This window comes from Haliotis rubra, unplaced genomic scaffold (genome assembly GCF_003918875.1).
Source record: "Haliotis rubra isolate DU_JTF1 unplaced genomic scaffold, ASM391887v1 Scf429, whole genome shotgun sequence".
NCBI classification, from domain to species: domain Eukaryota; kingdom Metazoa; phylum Mollusca; class Gastropoda; order Lepetellida; family Haliotidae; genus Haliotis; species Haliotis rubra.
Window position 1 is genome coordinate 526,557 of NW_025767112.1, and position 22,137 is coordinate 548,693.

The 22,137-nt window shown below is 40.3% G+C and overlaps 1 protein-coding gene across 2 annotated transcripts in view; it reads left to right on the forward strand.

Moving 5' to 3' along the window:
• The window catches only part of LOC124288899 (ataxin-2-like protein), a 112,152-nt gene that overhangs the window by 24,687 nt on the left and 65,328 nt on the right, over positions 1–22,137 (forward strand). For both annotated transcript variants that reach the window (XM_046725486.1, XM_046725487.1), the window contains exons 6-10: positions 5,332–5,456; positions 8,969–9,057; positions 18,066–18,266; positions 18,828–19,039; positions 20,695–20,892. In XM_046725486.1, the coding sequence (XP_046581442.1) occupies positions 5,332–5,456; positions 8,969–9,057; positions 18,066–18,266; positions 18,828–19,039; positions 20,695–20,892 (825 nt within the window). The remainder of the gene's footprint in view (positions 1–5,331; positions 5,457–8,968; positions 9,058–18,065; positions 18,267–18,827; positions 19,040–20,694; positions 20,893–22,137) is intronic.

A 22,137-nucleotide genomic window follows, 5' to 3' on the forward strand; every position in this document is an offset into this window, starting at 1 on the left:
AGAACCAGACGTTCACCGGAGCATCGCAGATCCTCCTCCTCTGATATGGACAGCCATCAGGAGTTTCGCGAAGGCACCATAGAAGGGAATCTACACCTTCGCGAAGGCACAGAGATATATCTCGAGACTCCAAGGAGGATCCTTTTCCGATTTCGTCTCATTCTCGCAGGTCTCCAGGGAGGATCCTTTTCCGAAGTTATCGCATTGGCGAAGGTCTACGCGCAGGCATCCACGCAAGGCTCCACGCAGATCTCCATGCACACGCAAGTCTCCACGCAGATATCCTCGCAGATGTCCAAGAAACCTTTGCGCAGGAACAGGACTAGACGTTCTCCAGAGTATCGCAGAAGTCGGTCACATGGATGATCTTCACCTTCAGACGCGGATCTTCGTTGTGAGCCTGCGTGCAGGCACTCCTCATCACGGAGAAGAGAATCCACACCTTACGAAGGCAGAGGGGTACGTCTCAAGATTCATGGGAAGATTCATATTCCAACCGTTCACCTGCGCGCAGGTCTTCAGACAGGCAGGGACTCACGTCGTCGTGGATCAGAAGCACTCACGTACAAGTTATCTAACGATGATTTGATACGTTCACCTTTCACCTATCGACCTGATAGCTCAAGTACCGGAGAAACTCAGCGCATCCTTGGTAAGGCTACGAAGTTCCAGAGTCAACGTGTCCCGACGTTCAACGCCCGGAAATTCCCACTACTTCACATGGAAACCTTCAGGAAGGCTCCAGAGATTGATGAGAACTACAAGTTCATCTACGACTCCCATTTCAGAATTTATACATCAGCGCGCGCGCTTGACTCTTGTGAGGCAGGGGACAGCTTGACAGTTATCACTGGCCTAGCATTGGCATTGTCGCAGTCCTCAGCGTGACATCGTTTGTCACGGTCATCGTACTACAAGAACCTTTATGTATTCAACACATTTGATTATTTTATGGCGCTTCATTGAGACCGATGACTACAGTCTAGAAATAACAGCATTAACTCTTTCAACACCAGTCAACCAGAGGCATTTACTGCCATGACACCGAGTTCCCAGAGACTCTGAGGTCATAGATGAAGCCTATGTTTATGAAGGAAATTATAAGCTTGCAAAACGTTATTGCTACTACATCCCATACACCATTTAAAAGATCTAATCCTAATGTTGATAAATATGAAGTTTATTTTTATAATATTATTCAAATAATACAACTACAACTTAAATAAAATTATTTTGAATGAAAATGCAAGCTTACATTTATAACGTCCAGATAGACCACGAAAGAAGCAAAAACTAAAGCGATTTTTTTCCATTTGTGACATGTCATAACATGCCCGTGCCTTTTTCTTTTATATTTTCACTTTTACGTAATCAGAAAATTATTATAAAAAGATTTCTTAAATAATATGTATGGTAAGCCTATTTCCCGATATCTGTGGCTTTCCGCCGGTAACATGACATAACAACGGAAAATACCTCCGTTTTGAAGCCATTATGAATAACATGGGAGGCGAATCGTTTGATGCGGGTATCGTTCGAAGCTCTGAACATCAACAACATCACTGAACCCTTGCCGAGTATTTTCACAGTTGTAAGAAGCGATTTTATTGGATAAAAATTGGTTTCTAATGGCGCTTTTAGCTACAGTCTGCTATAAGGGTCGTGATTGGTCAAAATCAGACCGCATTGACCTAAGGCAGCCAATCATATTACGGCAATGGATACGCCCTCAGTAAGCGAAATGTTTTAGATTTAGGCGAAAGTTTTGGGTAAAATAATGCTATTCTGAACATATTAAGCAAGAAATCGCTACATATCGTAAATTATGGGACTTATTGGACGTATCGTGCTAGGTTATGACCTGTGACAAAAATGCTTCATGCATATATTTTCGCATTAAACATCGTGTCGGCGTGAAGATTGAGTGAGAGCCGAGATGTCACTTGTCAGTGATTTGACTTGCATTACATGATCGCACACAAAAAGATGGAAAAAGTAATTTTTATATGTACGTTTGACAACTTTATGAATGCTGTTGTTGATTTTATTCATTAGTTTATTCTATTTATTTAATCATTTCCTCGAAACATCGTTACTTTGCTCTTTGACAATGTTATTGTGGACCCGCTCGAAGCATGTGTCGAGAATCGTTGTTTTTCAATTACATTGCGAAAAATAGTTTATAATTTTAATTCTACCCGATAATATATGATCAATTGAAATTTAATAAGTGTTTCCAGACATTGTGAAATGTGATGGATTTAATATATGAATCATAAGTCAGGTAAGTTCCTAAAATTATGTCTCATTTTGGCTGACTACTGCCTGGCGGCAAAGCTGCCTCCTCGGTAATCTGGGGACTCATAGCGTTGTGGCAGCTTAAAGCGGCTCTGCGGTGTTGAAAGGGTTAAGCAAGTATGAACTTCAGCTGATCATCTGTATAAGGTGACGATTACATTATTTTCAGTGAAGAAGGAAACAATCACAACAGCCAGGGAGACAGTCTACTTACATCGGTATTACGCGGCGAAATCCTTCGGGCGTTTTCCACTCAGCCTGCTATACACGTGTTCACCTGTTTAACTCTTGGAGATTACGGACAATGCCGAGTGTTGATGAAGAAATCAACAACTGCACAAGATTTTACAAGGATCTTTTTCCTGCAACACTGGTGACGTCACATCACGGGAATCTGAGATGAATCAAATGCTGCAATTTGATTGGTCCATGAGAGACAACGCCTTGCGCAGAAGTCGGGCATAGCTCACATACCAGGAAGTCGTCTACAGGTGTAAACAACTTTTCAACGTGGGAGAAAGGCTCCATTTACAGTCAAGTTAGCAGGGTACAGCGTGTTTCGACCGTCTCCACGGGTCATAAGGACCTTACCTGTCAGCAGATTGAGATTGTTTATCCTGCGATTTGCAGCAACATACGTTTGACGATTTTTGCTCAAGGCAGCCAGTCTACTATAAATAGACTTCAAAGCGATGGCAGTTCCAGTACATCTAGAGACGACGAATTATGCATCATCATTTTACTTTGTTGGGATTCTGGGGACAAGTCTTCTTAACATATTATCTGAAGATTGAAGAAATAAACTTCAAGTCATGATTCCAGAACCGGACATTACTCCGTTTCTATTACGGACATGGCAAGGGTTCCACTATCTACTTACCTACAACGTAGGGTATGAGCAGATTTCTGGGAAGATGTTCATCTCACCACAGAATCGCATGGTCGTCTCAGAGGATCGTTGGGTCAAGATACAACAAATGATATCTCAAGCACTACTCTCTCCGTTACCACTACGAAGTTGGCAGAGCCTAAAGCTCTTCTCATGTCAGCACAAGACATGATACACAGAGGAAGACTACAACTGCGCCCACTACAAGTGTTCATGAACGCTCATCTAGACAGTCTGGACTCCTTCGGACTTCCGGACGGGCTGAAACCATATCTTCTATGGTAGACTCGGAAGTCTAATGTTTGTGGAGGAAACTACTTATCAGAGTCGGAGTGCAACTCTCATCTCTACGTAGATGCATCACTTGAAGGATGGGGAGCCCACCTCGACAACGACGTGGCAGCAGGGAAATGGTCGAGTCAGGAGCAGAGTCTGCACATGAACATGCTCGACGTGAAAGCAGTAATAAACGCCTTACTACACTGGTCCAGCATACTAAGGAACGCACAACTGATGATCCATACGGACAACTCCACAGTGGCGTTCTACATCAACAAACAAGGATCAAGGTCATGGAATCTTCTAGACCTCAGCGTTCATCTGTTCAGCATAATAGACAACCTGAACGTCGACTTAAAAGCATGTCACATTCCCGGAGCCAAGAATGTGATAGCAGATGCCCTATCTCGTCCAACACAACCATCGCCAACGGAATGGATGTTAAATCCAGAAGTCTTCAGATGCATCATACAGAGGATAGGATATCCACTGAGAGACCTGTTTGCTACAAAGTTCAGCAAACAACTACCAAAATTTGTCTCTCTGGTTCCGGATCCACAAGCATGGGCAACAGATGCTCTAAGCATCTCTGGATTCCCTGTAATCCAGGTGTCGGGCGCTTATTCAGGAGAGAGTGAGGGGCATATCTGATCATGTGACCCATTTTCCCGCCAAAAGAGTCACAAGGGAGATAACACTGGGTGAGTGATTTTAAGTCTGCTTTTTTGAAGGGAGCTTCAAAAGGGGATTCAAGTGTTCCACTATCATTCGCAAGAAGAAAGAGACAAGCAATTAAGCATGAGTCAGGATAAGTATAAAATATCAATTTTAATCTAAAAATTACATTTTACACATCCTATTTACTTACCTTGCTTAATTACCATGCAAACACATAGTAACTTTACATCTACACATATTTGTATATTTGCTTATATGTAAATATACTCAGATATGTAAATCATGTGTATCATACAGTATGCGAACATGGTATTATTAACTCATCTCAGCTGCAAGAGCATTTAAACATCCTGCAGAACCTGAAAAAAGGGAGCCACCTAGGAGAAGACATTCAGTCGCGATTGAGGGAAAAGAAATAACTATTTACCAGGGACTCCTTTCACAAAGCACTAAGGTGATCGTAAGTCACTAAGGTAACCTTAGTCCAGTGTTAAAGAATGGGAGTTATGGTTAACCTTAGTAAAGGTTGCTTCGTGAAAGGAGACCCTGAATCCTGTTACTTGAAATCTTATTGCCTTTTGAAACAGACTGTGATTCCAGGCTACTGGATTTCAAGACAATGTCAACTTTGTGTTGGAAATCTGTAACATAAGACTGTTTACAAGAAAGTGCATGGACTAGATACAACCATCTATTTATTTCAGCCATGTGCACACAGGAAGAATAAGAGACAGTTTAGCATTCTACTCTCCACTTATTCTGGCCCTGAAATAGAAAACAATCATGGAACCTGTTCGGAGTCTTAGGGCCATAATCCTGAATTTGAATAATGCATAAGAGCATGTTTGTGATCAATGTGAAGACATTGCAATGTGTTACATTAGGCAAAGTCAGTTCCTTAGTCCTTAGTACTGTGTAAGTAGTATTTTGTCTTAGATGTACTTAATGAATGTTTTAGATTAAATTACTGATTTTCCTATAACACCTGTAGAAAAAGTTTTAAGGTCAAAGTAAACAAAGCTTATGTACATAATAACTTGAGATATTTATGAACTGTGCATTGAAATTAAGGGATATGTAAGTTATTGTGCGGTTGATGGGGCGGTGGGATTGGTCTTTCATGTAACATTTTCTCATTTGATGTCTACATTTGATCACAGGTGAAATGAAATGATTCTTCTTTGCAGATACATTCACTGACACAGCAATAAGCCGCTTCAATGGCCAGTCCTATGATAGAGAAGTCAGGGAATTGCAGCCATGGGAAGGAGATACTGGAGATGATATTAGTCTAATGGAAAACGATTCATCAGTAAGTAGTTATCAGTCATAAGTTAGTTCTATAAAAACTTCAGCTTCATGATTTTGAATTTTATGCTATTATCTGAGGTTGTCAGAAAGAAAAGTGTCAATATTTATAATTTAATTCATGCTTACTTGACTCAAGGTATCTACTTGTTGTATTGAGAATCTGACTAACTCACAAAAGAAAGCATTCACGTTCATAAAAAATGGAGGTGGCTTCAGTTGCAAGGTAATATAAGTTACCAGTGTAAGTAAACTTAGGCTCAGTATTATTCGTTGCACTTCTATACTGAGTCTAACAAACCTTAGTAGAAGGTTGCGTCAGCTAACCTTTGAACGACCTATGACCGTCCAATCAAACGCGTGGTGGCCGAACGGATTTAACCAGACAACGACTACTTGTTAGGGTTCGGCGGAACTTACAAAACGTTTTTTGGATTTTCTCTTCCCTGGTCGCTGACACTGATCAGATCAGTGTCAGCGACCAGGGAAGAGAAAATCCAAAAAACGCTATCAACAAATGAAAATCCGCATAAAACACAGATATTTGACCTGCAGTATATATACGCTTAGGGGTTTGTAATGACATGGTTACTATTAGGTTATATTTCCGCAAGATGACATCCTTGAATATTGACAAAAGCGGTATGTTCAGTGACTGTTTACTCATTGCATCCTCCATGTGTATCACTCCGAAGCGATCATGCGGAAAATAGCATTCGGAATCGTAAAGGTAAAGGTTCAAACGGTATGTGCAAATGTTAACTTTCGCGATTTGGTAAGCTGTGTTCTGATTGGTCAGTCCAAAAGGTTAGCTGACCTTCCACTATGGATTGTTAGACTCAGTATAGCAGTGTAACGAATAATACTGAGCCTAAGTTTTCTTAGACTGTGTAAGTTACCAGCCTCACCATTTCCCTTGTGTCATCGTTTCATTGGTTGGTAAAATGTTTGTCAAAATCGAGGGCCTACGGAAATAGAGGAGGGTGACTTCCGTGGTTCAAGGTTACATTTTGCATGGAAAACTTTTCTTTTGAAATAAAATCTCATTATCATCTATGCATGCTGTACAAGAAGTAGATTCATGATTTGCCAAAAACACAAGTTACCCCCTCAGAGAATATTCTCTTTCTGTCTTTTGTTTCATGTACTGGATTCAACAATTCCTTAAAACACTGGCAGGGAACTTGGTCACAGTGAGAGGGGAGTCTTTGTGGTTTTTGCGACGGAAACTTTGCGATATGTCACAGAGTCTTTGCGATTTTAGCATCAGCAAGGAAAGGGTAAGGTACGGTAAATGGCCTGTATGCCCACAAAATGAATATTACAAGAGAGTTGAATTCACATTTACTTACATTAGGTTTCGATCAGTTACAAATAAATGTTATGTTCAGAAAGTGACTGGTAGCCATGTAAAACCATTGTCACGAAATTAATCCTTTTTGATAAATAATCGGTATATTGTGAAAAATCACCCCATAAAGAAGTGTACAAATAATACAATGTGTTCCGATTAGTGTTTATCCCCTTTCATTTTAAAGCATGTGCTGTTTTATCAGCGAAAAAAAGCATACATATCAATTTCCATGCATTTGTCTCATGTCACAGAAACTTTGTGATTACAAAATTGATCTAACGGAAAATTCACTCATTGTCACATCTAGTTCTCAATCACGAAATGGAGTAGATGGGGTATGATTCGTCCAATCTGGACAGTGAATTGGTGATCAAGTCAACACTTGGTGTTTCCACCCCTCACATGGATAACATTTGCCAGTCTCCTCTTCATACTGCCAATCAAGCGTCGAATTCTCAGCATTGGAATCCTTTGTCATTCCTCATAGAATGACTGTGTTAAAACATTCAGATTTTAACAGGAGGATCTCTAACTCAAACTTGGCATCCAAGATAGTCCTCAAAATGTTTGATGGGGTTCATATTGGGGCTCTTTGCAGGCCATGGTAATGTTTCAATAAAGGTGATGTTTCAGATATGTTCAAAGACACATCCAAATCCGATTCACTGTCCAGATGGGACGAATCATACCCTGTCTCTCCATTTTGTGATTGGGAATGTACGCATTTTTTCGCTGATAAAACAGCACATGCTTTATGATGAAAGGGGATAAGCACTAATCGGAACACATTGTATTATTTGTACACTTCTTTATGGGGTGATTTTTAACAATATACCGATTATTTATCAAAAAGGATTAATTTCGTGACAATGGTTTTACATGATTATCAGTCGCTTTCTGAACATCATAATATTTATTTGTAACTGATCGAAACCTAATGTAAGTAAATGTGAATTCAACTCTCTTGTAATATTCATATTGTAGGCATACAGGCCATTTACCGTACCTTACCCTTCCCTTGCTGATGCTAAAATCATAAAGACTCTGTGAAATCATAAAGTTTCCGACGCAAAAATCACAAAGACTCCCCTCTCACTGTGACCAAGTTCCCTACCAGTGTAAAATAGTTCATCCATCAATCTTATGAGATGTTGTTTTCCAATGTTTTTATCACTTTGGAATGTTTTCCCCACCCCTTTATGAGTCCTCATTCTGTTGCTGGACCATTGAATATTTCTTCTGAAACATGTTTTACAGATCAGTCAAGTGGTAAACTGGATAATGATTTGGGATGTATAAAATACTGAACAGCTTTTGTTTATTGTTGACTAAGTGTAGGTATCCAATGGCATTGTGCAAAATATGGGGTATAAAATGCCAAACTCCATTTTTGATTTTGAACAACTTTTTTATTTAAGCAGGCTCCATGTTCTGTGTTGGTTCAAACAATTGGATGGATTGTTGTGTAGTTTAGTATAAACAAGAAAATTATGACTGACTGGAATTTTTGACAAGTTTATTGTAAGCTGGAGGTACATAATAGCTTTGATCAAGGTGGATTTGATTCTTAGATTGATCTAATTTTTATGTCTTTAAGATTGGTTGTTAGGGCTTTGATATTTTAGTCCATTGGATGCTGTGACCAGAGTTGTCACTCATATGGTCTGATAAAGCAGTCAAGTTTGGATAGAAGGGACTTCAAAAAGTTCAAGAGAAGCAAGAGCATACAAAACACCATTAAGGCTACAGGAAAACCATGTTCCAGACAACAGGATCAGTTTGACACATTCCATGTAAATTTCTTCACCTCTGAACATGCTGAAATAGCCAGACAGAGGGAGCTGAACTTCTCATTGTTTGGTTTTCCTTCTTATGTATTTTGTAAAACAAGTAATGATTTTTGTGATAATTTTTAGTTCTCACTATCTGTGTAGTAAATATTTGAATACCAATACTGACTGTAACTTTACGAAGTGTCTGTTTTTGCGAACATTTCTTACTATCCAGGATATGGTGTCACTTTATTTTAACTGCTTTTTTCCATCCTAAAAGTTCATTCTGAAAACATAAAACAGTGCAATTTCTTTTAGATTTGAGGCAGTTGTGTATACTTTGACGTGATTATTTATTGAATATATTTTCTCTTTTCTCTTTTTTTGTAGAATGGCTGGGATCCAAATGATATGTTTAAAACAAATGCTGAACAGTTTTCAGTGAAATCTACATATGATGAAAATCTTCCTCAATATACGTAAGTTATACCATTCATTGGTTCATTGCGTATTTTATTTGCTTAACAAATTATAGACAGTAGAACTTAATCAGTATTCCAGTCCATAAGTTTGGTTTTCCTGCAAGAAATCAAACAAGTGTTTGATTACGTGACTGGATGAGTAAGCTTTCTCAATCGTAAACATCTAATCCTCAGAAACTACATGACCAATGAAGCTGAAACTCCACTTGCTTTTTCTCACCAAATGATGACACCCAATTTGTACAAAAGGCTTCAATCCCCCTTTTGCCTATTGCTCATCCATTATTAGCTCACCTGTCTGAAAGTCAAGTGAGCCTCTTTGTCCTGCACTGTGGCCAAGCACTGTAAACATGACCTCAGAAACCTTTGAACCTTTCACTCCCACCATTGATGACATAATCTAACCCATTCAACACCGTAGGCCAGTTTACCGGCCAAGCAGTAGTCGCATCAAAATGATGTAGAATTTTAGGAAGCTACCTAACATCATTCATTTATTAAATCTATCACTTTTCACAATGTTTGAAAACACTTATTACATTGCAAATGACCATATATTGTGGACAGAATTACAATTATTAACTATATTTCGCAATGTTATTGAAAACAATTTTTCTCGGACACATACTTCTGCAACGGGTCCACATCAAAGTGTCAAAGAGCAAGGTAACAATGTTTCGAGGAACATATGTGTGATTGTGTGTGATGTAAGTCAAGTGACATCTCGGCTTACTTCACACTCAGACACGATATTTAATGCTAAAATATATGCATGAAGCATATTTTTCCTTATCCTGACTCATGCTCTTTTGCTTGTCTTCTTCTTCTTGCGAACATAGTGGAACACTTGTATCTCCTTATTTGAAGCTCCCTTCAAAATAAAATCACTAATTGGTACTCACCACGAGTTGCTCCCCTTTGTCTCCCCTGGCGGGAAAGGTGTCGCCACCCTCTGGCCATGTGCTCCACTCTCTCCTTCTTCGCCCAGTGAGCAGGATGTGAGAGCGCCTTGTGTCTCCTTACACACCATATCCTTTGATAATCTCTTAGTTTTTACCTCTCATAGGTTACTATAGAGGTATAGCTAGTATCCTTTACTATTTGTATTGATTAATTATCGTTATTTCTACTGTTTATTCGCGTGTATTCGCGTGATTGTTCAGCTAGCTTTACGTTGATGAAAATCATACGATTTGTAGATTACGCTTTTCTGCCTCCGATCCACATGTAATATGCCCTAGTTGTTCTACGCGGTATGCGTTTAATTCACGTTGCAGTTACTGCATTAATTTATCTCATTCTGCATTTAATAAATATCATCTTTGCGTCTTAAGGCGTGCTGCAGATAGATCACGCAAACAAGGGCAAAACATGGCAGAGAGTCCAGATATTCCATCCAGTCAGCTGCTAGCGATCGACCCTCTCCGTCTGGTGTTCTGCTAGAGACCCCTCTGCGGCGGAAGGCGATGGGGCGCAGTCCGTTACCTCGAAGAAGCGACCGGCCTCCCCAGACATCCCGTCATTGCAGACCAAGTCTAAGAGGGCCTCATCGTCGTCTCAAGCGCGCAGATTGAGGACACCCAGGGCAGCGCAGACTTCCAAAGGGAAATCTACGAAGACAGCAAGAACTTTCTCAGCGAGATCGTTCCAGCAGCAGAATTGGGCCTCTACGATGATCAGCCGATAATCATCCCCGACTTACGGCAGAAGAAGCGACCGGTGTCAGCGACTGTGACTTCTGCAGAGATCACCATGCAGCCTGATGCCTCTACACCGGCGTCAGGCGTCATTGATGTGAACCCCATCGCAGAAAAGATGCCGACGACTTCGTCCACAGATCATCCCAGAAGACATGATGATGCAGTTTATGAACATCATGGAGGACCACTACAAACCGCGAAGCAGGGTCCGAGCAACAGCGAAGGCTCCAACGTGACAGCACACCCAGAGGCACCCCGGCCAACGTAGCAGCCAAGACGATGTCACCTTCGGCCAAAGGAAGTCCCGCACCACCTTGGACGAAGGACCTAGATGTACAGCCTCAGCGAAGGCCTTCGCTAAGCGGAGAGATCATCACCATCTTCGATTTCATCTCTAGATATGGACTCAGACCATCAGACATCACGGAGGCCTTCGCGAAGGTCATATCATCGATCCCCCGGACCGGACGCAAATGAAGCTTCGCGAAGGCATTCGCGAAGGACATATGATTCCAGATCCTCATCATCTAGAAGAACATCGAGGGACTGCCGAAGAGCTTCGCGAAGCTATCAACATTCACCTCACAAGTCTCCGAGAAGATCATCCCATAGACGATCTCCACTTCGTTCATCACCAGGCCGATCACCCGTCAGATCTCCACATAGAGCGGCGCACAAGTCAACTAGATCGCCACAAACCTCATCAGATATACAGACAGCTACACGCAGTCCCGAAGAGCATCTACAATTTGTTAATGATGATGGTTTTGAGGATGATGGAGGAATCATATTTTCTGATGCAGAGATACGGTATTGGATGGTCAATAACCTAGATCTCACATCACCATCTAAAAGTGGCAATACAGCATAGAGCGATTTGATGAAGGAAGATGATCCAGATGCAATCACTCTACCCCGATCGACCGATTGCGGCAGTGCCACAGAATCTAGATGCAGCTTTCCAGAAAGCTACGAAAGTTCAGATACCACATCTGCCCAACTTTCAAGCCAAGAAGTTCTCCACGATAACATGGACTCCTTCTACAAGGCCCAGGACATCGATGAGAACTATAAGATCATCAGCGATGTAAAGAACAAGATTTACAAGATGGATGATCGCAAGTTGGCTCATATAGAAACCATGACTCCAGACGATGTTCTTTGGGTTAAATAGATCTAGGACGATCAATGAGACTCTTATTACTAGATTCGGGATTCCACGACGGAAGATGATAGAATGATTTATTCTGCCTTACTTATGCAAAAGAAAGATCAGCAGTTTTAACGGATCATCTTACATCTGTTTCAGCAGCACTGACCTTTTCGTCGTCAAGGCCTCCTCGCCTCCTGTAATTGGGGAGAACTTTACAGCCCCACTTTATACAGCCCCCTGGTCGACAACATCCATCTTTGACGGAGAAATCGACAAAAGTCGCCAAGGAAGTCTCTAAGGATTCCAGGGAAGTCCTTATGATTAGATCGATGGACACACTAGCCAGCGCCATTCGTCAGACTTCACAAAGATACTCAAGCAGATCTAAGTTCACGGGCCTACAAAGAGCAAGAGACAGGAAGATAGCCAGCTCTAGAGGTAAGATTCTTTTTCACGCCCATATGGCAACTATAGAGGAGGATCAGGAAGAGGCAGGACACCCAGAGGTTCCCGCAATTATAGACGCTGAAACACAGGTTCGAACGACTGGAGTCTTCCACCCCCAGCCGTTCCAGTACAGCCAGCTCAAGTGGGTGGACCTCCAACTACACTGGGAAAACTGGGGAATATTGCAAGACCCTTACGCCTCCAACATTCTTCAACACGGATTTTCGTGATCCCTCTACAGGCCAAGCCTCCGCTGACAATCAAACCCCCAAGTTCGATTTACAAGCAACAACTACCAAAGATAAGAGAGGCTGTTTCATCACTCCTATCCAAACAGGCCATAGAAGTAATAGATCAAGCAAACGTCGAACCAGGTTTCTACTCCCCAGTTTTCCTAGTTCCCAAGAAAAACTCCACGGAGAAATACAGACTCATCTACAACATGAGCTTTTCAACAAGAACTATCTAATGAAACCATCGGTTTTTCAAGATGATACATTTACCTCAGTTACGCCAGATGATTCGGTCCTATGGACTACATGGGCAGCATAGATCTACAGGATGCCTACCTGCACATCCCCATTCATCCCGATTCCAGGAAATACCTACGATTTACTCTAGAAGGGCTACATTACCAGTGGAAAGTACTCCCATTCGAATATCATCAGCCCCTGGCTATTCACGAGGATAACGAAACCGATTATCAAATTTCTACATCGTCAAAGGGCTACGAGTGCGCTTTTACCTCGGCGACGGGATACAAGTAGATCAAGATCCACCGCGCCTCAAACTACAGTTAAATTACATCATAAAGCTACTAACACAACTAGGTTGGTTAGTAAACTTACGCAAGTCGGGACCTAGTACCATCGCAAGACCTGCAGTTCCTAGGTATTCGATTCATCACAAATCGCAACCGTATTATGGTACCAGAAGACCGCTGGCTCAAGATACAGCAGACCATTCCACCAGCTCTACTCTCTCCGCTACCACTCGCGACAATGGCAGAGCCTACTAGGTCTTCTCACATCAGCCCAAGACATGACTGTCACAGGCAGATTACAGTTACGCCCCCTACAGGTCTCATCAACGCACATCTCAACGATGTACAACCATTCAGTCTACCGAAACATCTCAGACCGCATCTACTATGGTGGACCAAGAAATCGAATGTCTGCGAAGGGATTTGTTTAGCAGAGCAGGAATACAAAACCCATCTGTATGTAGACGCAGCGTTACTCCAAGGTTGGGGAGCTCATCTCACCAACCACACGATATCAGGGTTATGGAATCAGCAAGAATGCAAACTCCATATAAACAGTCTAGAAATGAAAGCTGTAATCAACGCCATTCTACATTGGAGCACATTTCTACAAAATGCGGCGCCTAATGATCCATACAGACAATTCGACAGTGGCGTTCTACATAAACAAGCAAGGCTCAACGAGATCGATGAACCTTTTTGAACCTAAGCTTTCAACTGTTCGGATTTAATACAAGATCTAAATCTACATGTCAGAGCAGTGCACATTCCCGGAGCCAGAAATATACTAGCAGACGCTCTCTCTCGGCCTCATCTACCATCACCGACAGAGTGGATGATCAACAGGGAAATTTTGCACAGATAATCAAGCAATTAGGAGCGCCGCTAATAGACCTATTCGCCCGCGCGATTCAACAATCAGCTACCGACATTCGTGTCACCAGTCCCAGACCCCAAGCTTGGGCAACGGACTCTAAGTCTATCATGGAAGGCCTCAATGCGTGCACGCGTTTCCGCCGCCAGCAATAATACCTCAAGTATTACAGAAAATCAGACAAACACAGAGCCTACAACTCACTTTGGTCGCGCTCTACTGGCCGGCCAGAACGTGGTTTCCATACTAATTCAAGAAATCGGTCAACCAACACTGGAGCTACCCAAGCGCCAAACCTGTTAATTCATCCTCACACCAAACAAGTGCACGAAAACCCAGAAATGTTCCAACTACACGTATGGACTGTATACAAATGTGTTTAAACAAGAGAGGATATTCTGCCAGGGCGGCAAAAGCAGTCACGCTTGCCTTACATTACTCAACTCGTGGCCTTGTACGGCGACAAGTGGCACAGTTTGAAAATTATGCAACAAAGAAAGGGTTTACAGCAAGAGAGGCTTCACAACCTCAAGTGGCAGACTATTTGTGTTACCTACGCCAAAACAAACATTTAAAAGGTTCAACGATATCAACATATCTTGCCGCGCTTAGTTCTGTAATCACCATGAGAACGGGTGTCAAATTGACAAGATCTCCAGAGTTACTGGCCTTACTACGAAGCTTTCGATTGGAGGACCAAAAGCGGAAGTTCCACTTCCCAGCTTGGGATCTGAATGTAGTGTTACAACACCTCACGAGTGAGGTCTATGAACCTTTGGAATCGACAAACTTTGAATTTCTCTCACAGAAAACACTGTTTCTGCTATCGCTAGCCACAGCAGCAAGAATGTCTGAAATTCACGCTCTGGATTACGAGAGGATACAGTTTGATGACAATCATAACACAGCGCACCTCGGATTAAGATGGGATTTCATCAAAAAAAATCAACTGCCAGGTCAACCAGACAGATTATTCCACATCCCGGGCGCTATCCTCTATTCTCGGATCACAAGATACACAAGACCTATCACTGTGTCCGGTAAGAGCTCAAAGTTTATTTACTGACGATCCAAAACAAGGAGAAGATTTCAAACGTTTATTCATCCCCTTATCGCCTACTTAATCAAACAGAAGTGTCACGGACCACAATATCTATTTGGATAAGGACTGTCATTCTCCGTTGCCTACAAGGCAGCAGGCTTGGACCCACCAACAGCATCAAATCCACATGAGATCAGGGCACTGGCCTCTACCCTCGCCCTACTACACGGTAACTGTTCCTTGAACACGATTATGGAAGGATGCTATTGGAAATCTAACATGGTATTTGCTAATCACTACCTAAGAGACATCACTACAGAAGATGTCTCTGGCATTCACCATTCGGACCACTGGTCCTCGCTCAGCAACTGACAGTCCCTCGTGAGGGCGTTAAAATATTATCCTCACAAGATTAATATGTATTTTATACATACTCATCTAGCTTATAACTCTCACGGAGTTTTAGGGCTATGTATATATGTTCAGCTTAAGTATTCAACCTTAAGCATATACTTTGGTATAGTCAATTTCAGTGCCTCTATCAGAGTCACCTATATATATATATATAATTTATATGTATTGTTCAATATATTCATAATGTAATTCCCCTTTAATGGCTTTATATAACCTATGGTTTTTTTATACAGGAAACATCCTAAATCTAAGCCTTCATGAAGTTCCCGTAGGGGATATTACAGTATATCTATACAAAATCACTAATTATAAATCCAAAGTATTCTGTTACCCACCTCCGTTCCGTAGGATGCTACAAGCAAAAGAGCATGAGTCAGGATAAGGAAAAATATGTAATTTTTAGAGTAAAATTGATATTTTATACTTATCCTGACTCATGAGGTTAGCCCTCCCATCCTCCCCACATAACACTTTGGATTTCCCTGTAAATTCAAGTGTTGGGCTCGCTAAATCAGGAGAGAGTGGAGCACATGGCCAGAGGGTGGCGACACCTTTTCCCGCCAGGGGAGACAAAGGGGAGCAACTCGTGGTGAGTACCAATTAGTGATTTTATTTTGAAGGGAGCTTCAAATAAGGAGATACAAGTGTTCCACTATGTTCGCAAGAAGAAGAAGACAAGCAAAAGAGCATGAGTCAGGATAAGTATAAAATATCAATTTTACTCTAAAAATTACATTTTTGTCACAGGTCATAACCTAGCATGGTACGTCCACTAAGTTCCATAATTTACATATAGGTGGTTATGTTTTGCGTAATACGTTCAGAATAGTATGATTTTACCCAAAACTTTCTTCTAAATCTAACATCTTTCGTTTCTGAGGACGGTATCCATTGCGGTAATATGATTGGCTGCCTTAGGTCACGTGTATGATCTTGACCAATGACGATCCTTATTGCAGACTGTGGCAAAAACGTGTCATTAGAAACCAGTCTTTATCCAAGAAAATCGCTTCTTACAAATGCGAAAATACTCTTAGCAAACACGATACAGTTCTGTTGTTGATGTGAAATAATAATAATAATAATAATGTGTCCATTTATATAGTGCCAAACTCCACACTAGGTATGCTCAGAGCTTTCAAACGATACCTGCCATCAAGCGAATTGCCTCGCATGTTATTCATATGGAGCTTATGAAGAGCTTATGAGTTATTTCCCACTGTTGTGTCACGTTACCAAGCAGAAAGCCACTGATATGGAGACATAGATGACCATACATAATATTTCAGAATGTTTAAAAATAATTTACCAATTATGTTAAATGAAAATATAAAAGAAAAATGTAAGGGGATGTTATGACATATTACAAATGGAAAAAGTCCATGCATTTTTTGCTTCCTTCATGTTTTATCTGAACATATAAATGTGTAAGCTTGCATTTTCATTAAAATTTAACTTATTTAGTTGTGATTGTATTATTTGAGTAATATGATAAAGAATAACCATATTTATAAACTGTAGCATGATGTTTTACAAGCTGATATTTTCCTTGATAACATAGGCTTCATCTATGACCTCAGTCTCTGGGAAATCAGTGTCATTGTAGTAAAAGACCCAGGTTGATTGGTGTTGAAAGAGTTAATGAGCCCCAACAGTATGAGATGGCTTTCATTAGAGATTCTGATTACATTAATATTATGCCTATAACTGCCAGACACTCCTCTCTATCAAAATTGTTTGAGTTCATTCTTAATGTCATGTTTTGTACATTTTAGTGTCAGCATATTGTTATTTTGCACCCAGTTTACTCAACTAAATAGAGGTTTACAAGATTCTGGCTTCTAACTCACGGTTCCTGACTGTGTGAGTGTTAATGTAAATGCACATTTGTGTGCTCCTAGTTGTGAAATGACATTTCACACCTTGCTACCACCTATCATGTCATATTTCAGTGAAAAATTCCTTATAATTTGCAATTATGTGGTCACGGTATGAATTGTTCTCTGCATTTATTATCTTACACCCAGACACAAGTGGATATGACTTTAAGCATTTTTTTCTCTCTCAAAACTTGAAATTTCTTTGTCTTTTCAAATCTTAATTGCTGTCATTTGTTTACAAATCCTTGTAAAAAGGCTGTAAAAAACAGTTCATAATGTTCATTGACCTCTAGATTGTCCCTTTGTGTATTTTTTTTTATCCTTGAAATATCTGAAAGCTTTTAGTTTGAGTTGAGTCTTATGCTATATGTGAGTTGGTGAGACAAATTACTTACCGGTATAATCTGACATAAACTTTGTCACATGTAAATTGTGTGGTGATTACACCCCTTTTCCAATTGCAAGGTTTGACCATATAAGGACAAAACAAGGTAACAATGAATTTTGCCTTCATTGTCAGAGAAATAGAGTGGAAATTCAATTACATGTTTCATATTTGTCAAAATTGAAGGTCATTATAAACATCAACATTTCTTGCTTTTGGCAGTGCCATGCTACCACAATGTACACGTTCAGAAAGATTCTTGTAGCTGATTTTTTCATCACATCCTCCTGTCTAAATGATTAATAGCAGTAGATATCAGGTTTAGGATGTCTGTGTTTTTCCTGTAGAACACAGCTAGAGAAAAAAGATACCAAAGAATATAAGCAACGTGAAGAAGTGGCAGCTAGGATAGCCAAAGAAATTGAAAGAAGTGAAGAGTACAAGGCCAGGATAGATCTAGAAAATGGAGATGGAGAAGAAGAAGCAAAGTTTAGTGCTGTTTTACGACCCTCGGAGATGAGAGGACAAGCTGGAAATGGCTCTGGAAAGTAAGTACAGGGCTGTTTAATTGTGCTATGTAAGGCACTATATATTTGCACAGAGATATTTGTCATTATTCAAGATATTGTATGACTTACAGTTTAAGAAATTCTCACAAATGGATGAATATGTTATGCTCAAGTCCACATATCTGTAAACCATGGTTTAATAATGATTGAAACCTCTCAGAAAAGAAAAGGAAAAAGACCAAACAATATTACCATTGCCAAAATAAGCAAACTTCTGTATGGAAATATGCATAGAAGGATGAGAATGATGGATGACTGTGTTCTTTTTCTTGCATCATGTAAGTTTTCTGACCCATGAAGATGCAAGCAAAAATTGATACTGTATCTGTTTGATGTCCTTTTTGCATTCTTCATTGGCATACTTGTACTTGTACAGATAATGTTGGTTGTTTCTTATAGCCACAGCCATTGTCTTGAAAGTTTCACAACAATATCAATAATTTTGTTATGGCAGTTTATGATTTTGAATGTTTGAGAATAATCATGAAAAGTTTAGTGAAGAGATCAATACTCATGGGCATTGGATTTTCATTCTTGCAGGTATATCCCTCCTCATAATAGAAGGGGCAACACTGGAATGCCCCCAAGGAGAACAGTGTCTGATCATGGTGGGCAGCAGAGACAGATATCTCCACATAAAACGCAACTTCCAGCTCCAGTTCAACACTTACATCAAACGTCAGCAATTAATTACTCATTAGGATCAAAAGATGAACATATACCTCCCAATATAAGTGCAAGTATAAATGGGGGTGAGTATATATGCGTTTACTGTAGTCTGTGTGAAATATGTATTATGTTGGAAAGGAAATCTCCAAATCATCATCATCATGTAAGAATGTATCTTTCCAAATATGCTTAGTATGATGTGCTTGTATTTTCAATTGTAAATGTGGAAGTTTCTTTCAGGTTTTGTCAGGATTTTGACTGCTGCTGTGCTTTGTTTTTAGCTTACTTGACTCATCATCAAGTGAGCTTATGTTATATCCTGTTTGTGAATCTGTCATTTTAAACATATTCTCTTCAGAAACCACTGAACCTGTGATGAGACTTCAGTACGTTTGTTGAAGAGGTTTGAACTAAAGTTTCAGTATGACTACCATAAAAACTGTAACAGAGCAATAATCTGTAATATAAAGTTGAACACCACGTCACCTCAACCTCACAAACACAAATGCATAAGATCTGCCATCCACAACCTAACCCATCCTAACCTAAACATCCTCCTTACATCCAGAAGAGCATCTGCCCGTTCTCAAAGAATTTTTTGTGGATCTGCAACGGAGCGAGTATATTATAGCTCTCCTTAGATAAGAAAGTTCAGTGGAGAGGTCAAACTTAAACATGGGGATACAGGTTAGGGAGAGCAGTGATTTCATCACCCCAATTTTGTTTATCACTTTGAAATGAACTTTTAAATAACAAATAAAATGCTTTGCCAAGTCCCATTCTGCTCGGAATAATGCATGTCTTAAAGAATCTTTTGACAGATGGTTGCTTTTTAAGTGACATTTTCATTCATAAATTTAATTTCTTTCCCACTTGCGTGCAGTCTGCAAAATCAACTTATCCAGCACAACAAGGGACGTATTGATCATTGATCTATAATTTTCCCTGAAATGTCTCAAGATTGTGTACACAGGGTCTGTACACAGTGTGTGGTCTATTTAGCATATTTATGAGCAGGAAAACAGACCTGTTTTCATTTTTCACATCCTGATGCTTGTGGAGAAGTCTCACTCAATTTGGGAAATTTGTATCAATATCATTTGCAACCATGCACTTGTGATGGAACACTTTTCCTGCACAGGGTGCAGCGCAACAATAAAAATCACCTGCACTGGCAATATTTTACCTGCACTGGTGCAGTCTGGCAATAGCAAAATCGACACTTGTCAATCAATGACTTCTTTTGTTATCCCCCGCGACACAGTTTGCGGGGGTATAATTTTGGTCTCCGTCCCTGTGTCCGTGCAAATTCGTCTTTTCCAGAGCAGAACTTAAAAATCATTCAGTGTTTCTTCACCAATCTTGGCACAAAGGTTTGGTGGTGAACCTTTTGGTAGTTTCAGATTTCTGAATAAAATATTTTTTGCGTTTCCATGGCAACAACTTTGACTTTGACTAAAGTTGGTGTTAGTGCTCTTTTTCCGAGCAAAACTGTTCAATGTTTCTTCACCAAATTTGGCATATAGATAGGCCTGATCTAGTGAAGCTGGTACCCACCATTGATGACACCCCAGTTTGTTCAAGAGGTGTAAATTAGATTTACAGTATTGTATACTGACAAACTGCTTATGACAGCTCCCTCTTTTGACAATTAATGCTATTGACATCATATCCTGGTGAGCTACAGTGCTCTAGCTCTATTGTTTTTTAAATAATTAATTCTCTCCTGACTTTGCAGATAAGGATCAGAAACAAATTGAGCCTATTGTAAACAAATCTAGTCCAGAGCCAGCTTCATTAGTCACAGTATCAGGTGGAGGATTATCCCAGCAACTTTCCCCGGTGACTGTAACAGCTGGGGACAATTCCACATCTCCTCAATCTGATTCTGTATCAGCATCCAGCAAGGGAGATAGGAGAAATCCAAATCCAAGGGGTAAGTCCAGAAGTTTTTATGACAAATTAGGTCAGGAAAAGGATGCTGGTAAAGCACCTCTTAAACCTCTCAATGAACTAAATAAATGTAAATAATGAAAAGACAGGTACAGTACCTTTTTATGTTTTTCTTTGAATTCCTAGTATGGTAATGATGAGATCTGAAAAGAAAAGGAGTAAGCTACGTAGAAGGTCAAGATCATGATGAAAGTTATTCAAAAAGTGTGTTTTGAAGTTTTGAGTGAAATGGCATTACCTCATTCCATACAACGGCCGCTTACCATATTGATCGTGCGGGTCCGTTTTTCGCGCCTACCGCGATAGCACCAATTTCACATTTTTCTCAGCAATCACGAACAGATTACAGCCTTGTCATCCATTGACCCCCAAGTCCCGCGTTATTGACTCATTGAAGTCATATTTGACAATTAATTGCCAACATTTTGTTTTTACAATCAAAGTGGCACGTACCGCGGGAAGTCAGCGGTGACTTGTCAAACTGTCTCCTACGTAAAATGTATCCAGCCAGGTAACCCAAAGTGCTTAGCAATGTTCTATGTTCTATATTAACTATGTTCGTAGAAAACATGCATTATACTTATACGATAGCAATATATAAGATCTCTGTTAGAATAACTGCTTGACATATAAATTATTCTGATAATGGAATAGAAATTCTTGGATGTTATATTTTCGGATCGTTTTTAACTGAAAACACCGGGACCAAAACATTGATGTGTGCCCAGCTGATTGCTATTTCCGGCTTAGTTGAATAACAGGTAGCATGACAGGAATAACAATGGAATTATCATGTCTTGTGATGTTTGATTGCAAGTTTCATGTACATACATCTATTTTTGATTTACAAAGTTTTGGGTTTTTTTTCACCTCCAACAATACGATATAGTTTTGACTGGGCACAATACACGAAATAGCAGTTTTGTTATTTCCATGGAAAATACGATTTTACTTGGACTTTCTTCCGCGTTATGTAATCGTTACTTTAACACGGGTGTCTTATAACGCGGGGGGTCATCCATGGACCCCAAGACCCGCGTTATGGCGAGGGATGCCTGTACCTCTTTCTGCAGATGTCTTTTCGTTTGAAAATTGTCAGTTACATGCCACTGCTATTCTGCAGGCATAGTTGCACCCTCCATCCTTCTCTTCCCTGAATGGCACAGCTGTCCAAGACTGTTGCTTTTCTTGGGTTTTCCTGCTTTTTGTACATGAATGAATCATTTTC